The sequence below is a fragment of the Anneissia japonica genome, unplaced genomic scaffold (genome assembly GCF_011630105.1).
Source record: "Anneissia japonica isolate Jap-2015-1 unplaced genomic scaffold, ASM1163010v1 scaffold287797_len360924_cov175, whole genome shotgun sequence".
NCBI classification, from domain to species: domain Eukaryota; kingdom Metazoa; phylum Echinodermata; class Crinoidea; order Comatulida; family Comatulidae; genus Anneissia; species Anneissia japonica.
In genome coordinates, this window is record NW_022720147.1 from 316,742 (window position 1) to 328,215 (window position 11,474).

General features: G+C 33.3%; 1 protein-coding gene and 1 long non-coding RNA gene across 2 annotated transcripts in view; one reads left to right on the forward strand and one right to left on the reverse strand.

Annotated features, from left to right (window-relative positions):
* Positions 1–2,774, reverse strand: part of LOC117111269 — a 4,761-nt gene extending 1,987 nt beyond the window's left edge. The window contains exons 1-2 of the long non-coding RNA XR_004445843.1: positions 2,101–2,774; positions 1,212–1,336 (exon numbers count right to left, since the gene is read on the reverse strand). This is a non-coding gene — a long non-coding RNA (uncharacterized LOC117111269). The remainder of the gene's footprint in view (positions 1–1,211; positions 1,337–2,100) is intronic.
* The window catches only part of LOC117111268 (coiled-coil domain-containing protein 25-like), an 8,038-nt gene extending 3,509 nt beyond the window's left edge, over positions 1–4,529 (forward strand). The window contains exons 2-6 of the mRNA XM_033254181.1: positions 1,775–1,822; positions 2,008–2,047; positions 2,782–2,909; positions 3,397–3,500; positions 4,298–4,529. Of these exons, the coding sequence (XP_033110072.1) occupies positions 1,775–1,822; positions 2,008–2,047; positions 2,782–2,909; positions 3,397–3,500; positions 4,298–4,504 (527 nt within the window). The 3' untranslated portion in view covers positions 4,505–4,529. The remainder of the gene's footprint in view (positions 1–1,774; positions 1,823–2,007; positions 2,048–2,781; positions 2,910–3,396; positions 3,501–4,297) is intronic.
* The last annotated feature ends 6,945 nt before the right edge of the window (positions 4,530–11,474 follow it).

Consider the following 11,474-nt stretch of genomic DNA (forward strand, 5'->3'; position numbering starts at 1 on the left):
TTAGTTTTTATTTTTTTTTGGTTTTTTTTTTTTTTTTTTGGTTTTTGCTGACGATTTGTATGTAGCAGTTTTCTGTCATTTCTATTATATTATATATTATATTATATTATATTATGAATAAAAAAATCCTAAAAATATAAATTATACATCAAATGAAAACTTATTCTATAAGCTTTCTTTGTTTTTAGAAACATTTTTCTGTATAATTTACAGAAAGTTCCCAAAAATCCACCAGAACGACGTACCTGTATACTCAAAAAACACAAAAAACCTAGTTACACTGCAAAAGAATCCGATATTCAAGGGTTTGCACTACAAAAGAATCAGGTATCCAGAGGGTTAATGATTAGAACAGTTCTACAAAAATATATTTGCTAATTTTTTAAGGATTTTTACATTAAATGGTAAAATGATTTTTTATTTTGCTTGTTTAATGTTGTTGAAAGATAGGCCTAGTTTGATTCAATTCACTGTTGGAAATTCTGGTTTGGTTTTTGTAGAATATTGTTACATCTACCTTCTTTATGGATGCCGAAACAAATGAAATGAATATGAACAAACTTCAGACCAAGCTCTTTGAGTCAGCTTGGCCAAGTTAAGCTACTGTATGCTGCCGGATGAAATAAAGAATTTGTATCCTAGGCAGCTGTGTACAGTATTGTTATAAAAATACAGATCCTTAAACCTTTGTATTCTAGTTTTATCTTTTTTTTTGTTAAATTAATAACTCTTATTATATTGTAATTTCTCTGCTATTGTATATGATAACAGTTTATGATAATTATTTTAATCACAATTTCAATGATTGCTGAATCCATGAATAATGGTTTTTGTAATGTCAACTTGTGAATACAATGAATAATTATTAGTATCGATAGTGGTGGTTGTACTGTAGTATAGACAAATCCAAATGAGAAATGTGCTCTCCATTGCCATTTCCACCATTGCTGTGGACCTCCTTAGGTTTTAAGGCCAACTCAGACAGCGTCGGCCGACGCAGCCCGACCCAATTTACCGTCGGGGACAGTTCTAAGCCGTCGTGAGAAATATTAAACATGTTTAATATTCTACAACGCGACTGCCCCCGACGCAAACCACCGTATCTGCGTTTAACTCACACAGGCCCGACGCGACAGCAAATCGCGTCGGGCTGCGTCATACGACGTTGTCTATGTTGGCCTTTACACTCTAAAATTATGAGCGACACTTACTGTATTCCCCGAAATTTGGGAAGACTTCATCACTCTTGCATTCATAATATTTGCGTGTTTTCTCTGCATTTTCGTCAACATTCAAACTGAAGTCAGTGCTGATAGGTGTCACTATGTGCAGCAAACTGAAATTAGATATGTTATAAAAGCTCATTTAACCAGATTCCTGGAAGTGAATTCCAACTTGGGACCCCTACTTTTGGCGTGTCAATGAATATTGATTCGGGCTTTTAAATATTAAGTGAGGGGTGCTACCGTGGAAATTAAGGTGATGTGAATAATTAATTAGCTATAGTAGGGACGGACCACTTGGGAATATTTGTTTATATTTTGTTGAGTGGTTTTTTGGTTTTTTTTCAGTGCAAAATTTTTTTGGGGATGAAAGGTCAAATTTCAAGGTCACAGAAAGTCGAAAACACACTAATAATGGACTAGTTGAATAATGTATTATTTGATTTTATTAATGATTGATTTGATTGATTGAATATTGATTGAATATCAATTGAGTTAAATTGATTTCAAGATTGCAATATTGATATAAAATGCTTTATTGTATTTTTCAGTTGTCTCACCACCTTATTGTATATACATGGGTTTGGATAAACATGAAAGTAAGTATATCATGGTGATGGTATTTGATCATTAAATAATATTTTAAGTTGATAAATTGTTTATGACATTGATTGTAATGTTGCAATAGGCACTTTGGGCAAAAATATATGTAAGTGTTTTAATCAAAATAGTTAAAATTTATTTTTTAAATAAATCTGATTTTATTTAATGCTATATTTTGCAGATGAAGAATTGATAAAATATGGATTTCCAGAGGATATATGGTGAGTTGATAATAAAAATAGATTAATATGTGAAGTTATTTAATTCATCTTACCATCGTTGTCAGATCCTCTGTAACACCACTCGCCATCAACCTCACCACCTTAATAGGTTTTGCAATCAGGCTTAAGGTAGACCAGATATAGGCAGAGAAGCCAATTTCAAATCCAGATGTCACAGATGTCCTCATCTTTATTACAATTTCAGGACTACTGCAAGATGGTTGAGTTTATATCTTTTTATAAATATATTTCAATATGTAGAGTAGCAGATAGCCATATAGGCTAGGCCCAGCTAATTTTATTATGAAAATCTCATCTGCTATCTACAGTGTAATGGTTGCTCTCATGCAAGCCTTTATGTAAATAAAGTGAATAACTGCCTAAAGAGGAATAGAACCATAACTACAGTATTTTAAAACACTGTATGACCTATTACATTTTTGAAAACCAAAGAATTGCTTGAACGCTTGACTGTTAAGATGGAATGCCATAAATAAAGATGAGGGAAAGAAGTAAAAATATCAGAATGACAATTAAGATGTAAAAGTTTGTTAAGAGAGGGCTCCCAATAGTTGTTAAGCGTTACACATTCAATGAGATATGCCTTTCTTAACAAACTACTTTTATGTTTAACTTTAACTTCATATATACTGGTATTTAAAATAGTAATAATAATGATAATAATTTATATTAATGTACCTGAAACTGATTTGTCTCTGCAACAATATTCATAGGTTTCATGTTGATAAACTATCATCAGCTCATGTTTACCTGCGACTTCCCAAGAACCAAACGATTGATGACATTCCTGCTGCTGTGCTAGAAGATTGCGCTCAACTCGTCAAAGCTAACAGTATTCAAGGTAAGTTCTCAAACCTATAAAGAAATATAAAGGAAACTAGGTGAAATTCAAAATGGCAGTGTTCCTGAGTGCTTTCTGTTTGAATTCAGTGTCAGATTTGGTTAAAATTAAATTTATTTTTCTCTCCAGTAAACTACCTGTCATTATGGCCCCCAAAAAATGTGTTCTTTAACATGCATGTGGGCCATACAGCACACGGAACCACTGGCTTAAACGTCTCTTCCAAAAGATGGTGCGCTTTCGTCATTATACTTGTACTTCAGCCCTGTAGCCGAAACACAAGGAGAGGGTGGATGGAATTGAACCGGGTACCGAAGGTTAACAATGGATCTCCATGGTTCAGTGCATACTCGGACTTGGCTACCATCACTAAGCCAACTATGCTACTCTCATATGAAAGGAACAAACGCCCTCTAAAAAAACAGAATTTGATAGAAAGGATAATATTTGCAGCATGTGGTCTTTTTGTTTTTTTTTTTAATGAAAGGAAACAAGATGAATAACATTAATGTGGTCTATACACCATGGGCAAATTTGAAGAAGACAGGAGAGATGGATGTTGGACAAATAGGCTTTCATAAAGGAAAGGAGGTAACACAATTAAGTAATTATTTAATTTAAATAAAGTTACACATTATCACCCAAAACATATAGTTCATACCCTCTATACTAAATAGACCGCATTAGTCACCAACACTATTGGATGCTCCAGTCAGAACCATCTTGAGAGGTTCCTGTGTTTACATAGTACTGTGTAGAAAGAAAATATGCTTTAGTAATTTAAGTCACCAAAACTTACTTTCTGTAAATTTCATGCGAGTAACATGTAAAGCTGTTTTTGAATGTTCCTAAATATATCCTCAACTTTTTTTCTATTTTTTTTTTTTTTTGTTAATTGTGTATTCCAAAAATGACATTAATTGCTGCAGTCTGGGTTTATTATTGTATTTACACCCAACAGCCAATTATTTGCTGGCATAATTGATTAATAACTGAAGATACAAATTGTAAAAAAGTTTATTATTTCATTTATCTTTGTGCAAATATCTTCTATAAAATTCAAATTTCAAATTACTGTATTATTTCATCAGTGTATACTTCATCAGTAACGCGCTCTGCAATAAAACTCAAATTCTAATTGTTCTATTGCATGGATACTATTAGTCGGACAAGTTTAGCAGATATTAATTACAGTACATATACTGTACAGAAAATAGTTCCTTCCTCTTGATGAAGAGTATGAGAAGTTAAATTCTTACCACTTCCAAAATAAGATTATTTACCAAAGCCATTATGATACATGGCTTCTTCTGAAGTTGGTGAGGTATTTCAAGATAAGTTGCAGGAACAGACATTTATAAATCATAGCAATGATTATTTTATTTCAGGTTAAATCTGTAAAAGTAGACAAGAGAAAAAATGAAATTGTCAATCGACTTAACAAAACCAAAGAAGAAAAATCTCCAGATCTTAGAGCAGAAAGAGAACAACGTGACCAAGAAGAGAGGAAAGAAAATAGGCAAAGACTACAACAGCAAAGAGAACTTGAAAAATTAGAAGTTGCAAGACGGAAAGAGGAAGCAGAGTTACGGTAAATATAAAAGACTTACGGTCTGAAGACATATTCCATTGGAAAACTTTTGTCCCATGATTTGTTTTTTATATTTATGAAAATTTGGCAAACATAATAATACTGTATAATAATATAGGGATTCATACCACACCTTTTGACAGGGAATACAAGGTGCTGGCAATGTTGTTTTTATTACGCCTGGTCATTGGATCTATAATCAAACCTGCACAATGTGCAACATCCTCCCCTCCCTGGGGAATATCCCTACGTGTCCTTGCAATTTAATGCTGATACAGCAGTAGTCTAGGGATGGGTAGTGCAAAGCACAGGGGCCTAGGACTTAGGGGTCCATTCATAAATAAGCCTAAAAATAATAATTTAAAAGAATTTCCAACTTTATAAGAAAAAAAAAATGACCAGTGGGCCACTCAATGTTATATAGGTTTTTAGAAGAGTAATTATTCAGGATTCAAAGGGGCCCCAGCTGGCCCAGGCTACCTAAATTTTTTCAAAATTATAAAAAAAAATAGAGATGCTATGTTCAATAGAACATGAACCCAGTCATTTATTAAGAAATAACCACTGTGACTTTTAAGCTCAACCTGTGTGAACACCCCATGTTTGGTTGGAGTCTGTCTAATGCAATTGGTCCATTCATTAGTCACTAGAAATCATAATGAAAATTCTTCCTCTATTTGCGACAAAAGCTCATTCAGATAAATTTGACCTACATCTTATGCACAAACGCACTAACCGCAGAAAACTCAAAAATCGTAGCTGCTATTGGCCTTAAGCGTGTGACGTCATTCATAGACAGGGTAAAAACAATTCTGAATACAAAATTTTAAAGAAAAGAATGATCAATGGTTATTTAAGCAACCAGCATATGACTTACATCGTAAAAGAAAGCTTAATTTATGAGCTACAATTGACCGTTCACCCCGAAGTTTAGCGACCTGCCGTTGCAGAGTTATGGTAAATAGAAGCAGGAAGACCAAAAAATAAAACACTCTAATTTTAACCTTTTTCCTATGCAAAGCATAAGAGATAGTCAACTTTGAAAGAAAAATGATCACTCAATTTTGGATTAGTTGTAAAAATATGTAGACGATTATGAAGCTTAAAACATCTAGTTTCATAATCCAATCACCCCTGATTGCCAAATTGAACCATTCAAATTATATAGTCGATTTTGTGAGAAAAGGGACTTTTACTGTGTTAAAGTGTGCAGTGAACTGTTCAGTGAGCAGATATCCTCAAGGTTTTATTATGATTTGATAGTGACCCTTGTTACATTTGACCTATAGGTGAAGAGTCGTTTTTCATGTTTAGAAGGTCCTAAGGATCATTCCTGGTAAATTCGAGCTCAATTGGACTTTTTTTGAAAATTTGACCCTGATGACCCCTATGTAACCCTGATCCCAGACTGAGGTGTAGGAGGTGTCGCTGGTTCTTAATGACGAAATTTGATTGAATTTTGTCCAATGGTTTGGTATTAGTAGCATTTTGAAATGTTACTAGAGAGAACAAAAAAATTAACCCTTTAATGACCTTTGACCGTAAATCTCTGAACACCATAGAGACCCTAACTTATGCCAACACATATGTGCCATAATAATAGATTTTCTTAAAAGTTCAAGTTCAAAAGTACATTTATTCATAATGATAACATAGTACAGATACATAAATTATACACACTGCAAGTAAACAGAACTGAAATAAAATAAATAATAGTGAGTCCATTATTGAGGTGAAGCTTCTCACCCTGATCCCATAGCAGCCCAAACCATAGCTGTGGCAGTCTAGCCCCTTCATCATCACCAAATTGTTCATGTCATGAATTTTCTGAAATTGTGAATCAGTATACTTAGTCCTACAATTTTCGTTCTTTAAATTTAAAGCGCAGCTTCTGAAAATTTAAAATGGAGCTTTCAGGGATTCCTCTACCCACATTGGAAATTGATGGCAACTAATACATTCAATGCCACATCATCCTACTAGGTACCCTTTTATATTTCTGGGTGGGAAGAGACAAATACAGGTAAAGTTACTTGCCCAAGGACACAAGTGAAATGCAAAGTGAATTTTGAACCTCTGACCTTAAGGTTGAGAGAAAGAAACTGCTGCGTTAACTGTTACCATGAAAGATTATGAAAAAAGTTGTGACCCAAGATGTCTGTAACATATTTTTGGTTGTAAGAAACAGTGGCTGGAGGACAGATAGCCACATAGGCATTGTGGCTAATAATTAGCCTTCCCCTTACCTGAAAATAATCTATTAACATACAGAATATAAATAGCCGGGAAATACAACTACAACAATGTGTTCTTACAACTAAAATATGTTACAGATGCCTTAACATTTCCATTACATTTCAAGACATGTAAAGTTGATAAATTTGTGATCACTGTAAACGAGTAATTAAACAAGTATTATTATTATTAAATTCATCTGTTCCTATCAGTGTCATGTAATGTTGTTCAACTTTCATTTATGATTGAACCAAAATAATATTAACATTTACCTGGATGTTTTGATCTCAATCACCAATCTGTTGACTGCTCTGCTCCTGTTGTGTTCAGTAATTTGTTATAAATTTTTGAAGAGTTCATAAGAACCTTCTCTCTTTTAATGTTGTTGATTTTGTTTATTCATATGGATTTGCGAATTTCCCTCCATTGCCATAGCAGCATAACATTATTATTCTCATACTACAACATTAAATGCCTTTACTACAGCTTCTTCCAAAGGTGTTTGAAACACTATTTTAAAAGAATTTTTTTCAACAGTCCATGGTTCTTTACGGGTTAAAACTGATGGTGCTTGTGAATATTTCAATAAACATGCAGACTCAATTTTTATAAGTTAATACAGTAGAACATACATCAGATTTAAATCATTGAAGACAAAATATGATTCAGGCTAATATAATAAGACACAGTTGACTCTACACCAAAAGGTTAAGGGTCATGATGCTAAATTGTTTTTTGCCAAAAAGACTATACCCGATCAAACTATTGTGTCATCAAAAACAATTTTAAGAATAAAAAAAATGTAATCAACAAGAACAGAGCATTGATTCTTCCTTATGGAGTTTTAAGGCACCAATCTTTATTTTAACTGTGTTAGCTTTGCTGGCTATAGCTCGACCCCAACCTTAAGATTAAACATTGCAGTGTGCCCGCACTAATCATCAGGAAAATATCGAGTGTAACTGCTGTACATGCTAAATACCAAATGGCTTTTTATAAATGAATTAACTACTGTTTGAAGTTGTAGTTGCATTTGTGGGCTATATAAAATCTCTTCATTCTAAATATTTTTTTAATATCTATCTCACTATCTCACTACTGCAACATTTTGTGATTTAGCTATGATGTCGTATTACACCCATAATGATATGCAAGTCACAGGTTTTTGTCGCGCAAGTGGACCGGACAGAACAGTGATACTGCCTGATGTAGATAATTTGTAGTAGCTGTTGCACTACCCATCTCTCCCTGAATAATCTGTGTACACTGCTTCACATCATTTATAAATAAATTGCTATATAAAAACCAACAATGTTTTTCCATCTTACCGCAATAGAGTGTTTATTCTCTTCAGTCGTGTTTGATAAACTGTATACAGTTCGCTCTAGCCATTGTCGATCAGCAAGTTGTATTATTAAAATCATTTTGACTGCACTGTATGTGTACTATGACATCATATTGATTGCATCACATATAAGACGTGCTCAACTGAACTTCAACAAAAGAACATATTTTGATTGCTTTTGTTGAAATAACTATAGATTGAGCAATGCTTATTTGCACATTATTGTGTACCAAAATCAATTCAAATTCATGACTTAAAAGGATATGGGTTTTTCCAGGGGTAGTATTGGCTGTCTAGTTGTTTAACCCCATATTCATCCTAATATACTATTGAAAACGTACACTCTGAGACTGCAGTGATGCATTTTGGGTCCTTCCAGGTTCAGTGGCTGCTTAATTATTTAACCCCATATTCGTCCTAATATACTGTTGAAAATGTAAACAATCGGAGACTGCAGTGATGAATTTAGGGTTTTTTCAGGTTCAGTAGTTGTCTAGTTATTTAACCCCATATTCATCCTAATATACTGTTGGAAATGTAAACACTCAGTGACTGCAGTGATGCATTTTGGGTCTTTCCTGCTTCAGTAGCTGTTTAATTATTTAACCCCATATTCATCCTAATATTCTTCTGAATACAAACATTCTGAGACTGCAGTGATGCATTTTGGGTTTTTCAAGGTTCAGTGGCTGTTTAATTATTTAACCCCATATTCATTCTAATACTGTTGAAAACTTAAAAACACTCTGTGACTGCAGTGATGCATTTTGTGTCTTTCCTGCTTCAGTGGCTGCTTAATTATTTAACCCCATATTCGTCCTAATATACTGTTGAAAATGTAAACAATCGGAGACTGCAGTGATGAATTTTGGGTTTTTTCAGGTTCAGTAGTTGTCTAATTGTTTAACCCCATATTCATCCTAATATACTGTTGGAAACGCAAACACTCTGAGATTGTAATGATGCATTTTGGGTTTTTCCAGGTTCAGTGGATGTCTAATTATTCAACCTCATATTCATCCTACGGTATATATACTGTTGGAAACGCAAACATTCTGATACTGTAATGATGCATTTTTCCAGAAGCAGTTGCTGTCTAATTACTTAACCCCATATTCATCCTAATATGCTGTTGAAAATGTAAAGAGTTTGAGACTGTAGTGATGCATTTTGGGGTTTTCCAGGTTCAGTGGCTGTCTAAATATTTAACCCCATATTCATCCTAATATTCTGCTGAAACGTAAACATTCTGAGAATGCAGTAATGAATTTTAGGTTCTTTCCAGGTTCAGTGGCTGTTTAATTATTTAACCCCTTACATGTTCTAATATACTGTTGAAAATGTAAACATTTTGAGATTGCAGTTTTGCATTTTAGGTTTTTCAGGTTCAGTGGCTGTCTAATTATTTAACCCCATATTCATCCTATATATACTGTTGGAAACAAAAACATTCAGAGACTGCAGTGATGCATTTTAGGTTTTTCCAGGTTCAGTGGTTGTTTAATTATTTAACCCATCCTAATATACAGTACTGAAAGAAGTAAACATTCAGAGACTGCAGTGAGACTGGATTTTTGTAAATTCCCTTAAAACAAATACAGATTTTATATTACATATTTTTTAATAGAGGGTGACTCTTCCAGCGAATCCTAGGAGGTCGTGGATATTCAAGGGTCCTCTTAAACAAATGAACATACATGATGCTTTTATCAGCTTAGGGAGTGGATTTGTTTATAGTCATTTAACCCATGACCCTGGGATTAGAAGGCAAGCATCCTAACCACTAAGCTACTCTATTCTTCAACTCCACTCCGTATACAGTATCTTGCTCGATATATTACTTTTGTACTTGCATTGTCCCATGAGACTGAAACAAGGGATAAAACGGATATTAAAACTTCTTAAAATAAATACATAGATTTAACTTCAAACAGTTTTGTTATAAATTTTCTTTCTACAAAATAAAACTAATTATGATATTCATTTCATTTATTTGTGTCCAAAAATAAAAACAGCAAGGAACAACCACAAAATAACATGAGACAGGACACCCCAAAAGTAAATTTAATCACTGTCGAGTGGAGGACCTTTGACAAAAAAAAAAACAAAAGCAGACAATACAAAATTCCAAATAGATAAAAGATCAATAAAAAGAGCATAATTTAAAAGGCATTTTAAATATTCATTAAAAAAATTATCTTAGATATGACAACCTTTATTGCAATTTTCCTCCAGATTCAAATTAAAGTTTATAATACACATTATTAAACATTACACAAAACAGAAATTGTATCAAAAATGTGGTTTTGAGGTGCATTTTTTTTTATTGTATCTGAAGTCTGCAAGCCCCATTCATTTATTTATATAATTATTTACAATACTTATTTAATTGATAATTTATACAATGCAAAATTTGCAGTACTTATAAACAATTTTAGTAAAAACATTTAAAATATTTAATATATTCTTGCAAAATGACATTTTTAATCTTTGAAAAATAAATTAGATATATTTAATTATTAATTTAGCCCTGTGGTTACCATTTTATCAATGTATGGGTTTTTTGATGGCTGGCATCAAAATTAAGAAACAAATAAATCCAACTAAATTAACTAAAGCACATTAAAAAAAAAATTTATCATCAGTAATTAAAGAAAGCAGGACCTAAAATGTACACATAAAATTACAAGCTGTAACATATTATGCAGTTGTGATACAGAGTGGTCTATGTACTTTACATTGGATACTCAGGTGATACATAGATAAATATTACAGGAAATTATCAGTGGCGGATCCAGGAACATGAAATAGAGGGGGTCCCCAGAGAGAGAGACTTTCACAAATGCAAAGTCTATACCACCTCAGCCCCACTATAATTGGGGCTGAGGAAAGAAATTTATGATTCGGAATTGGCCTCTTAATTGAGAACTTTTTTCTCCATTTTAAAAATTTTATTTGGAAAAATTTAGGGGAAACCGGGCGGGCTGGGCCCCTCTTGAATCTGCCATTGATTATACAAGGAATACAAGTAGATGGTAATGTTTTAAAATGAATGGTCTTTAGATCCATATAATTGGCAACAGGCACAAGATACAGCAGCAACCTTCACTCACTAAAAAGTACACCTAGACCGAGTGCGGACACAAGCAAAAATGTAGCGCGAGAGGTTTGAACCCCGACCTGTAAAATAGTTAGCACCCAGTCCACTAAGTTGGTAAAGATTGTGATGTGATTCTCAAAGTTATAAAGATAAATAATTTGGTGTTCCACATACAGTATAACATTCAACAAGTTTGAAAAGGGCTCTTAGCTCAGGCAGCATCCTTTAAGGATGAGACGTTTAAGCTGTTAGTCCTTTGTACAATATGGCCATTTGCAGTACACTCTTCAGAGA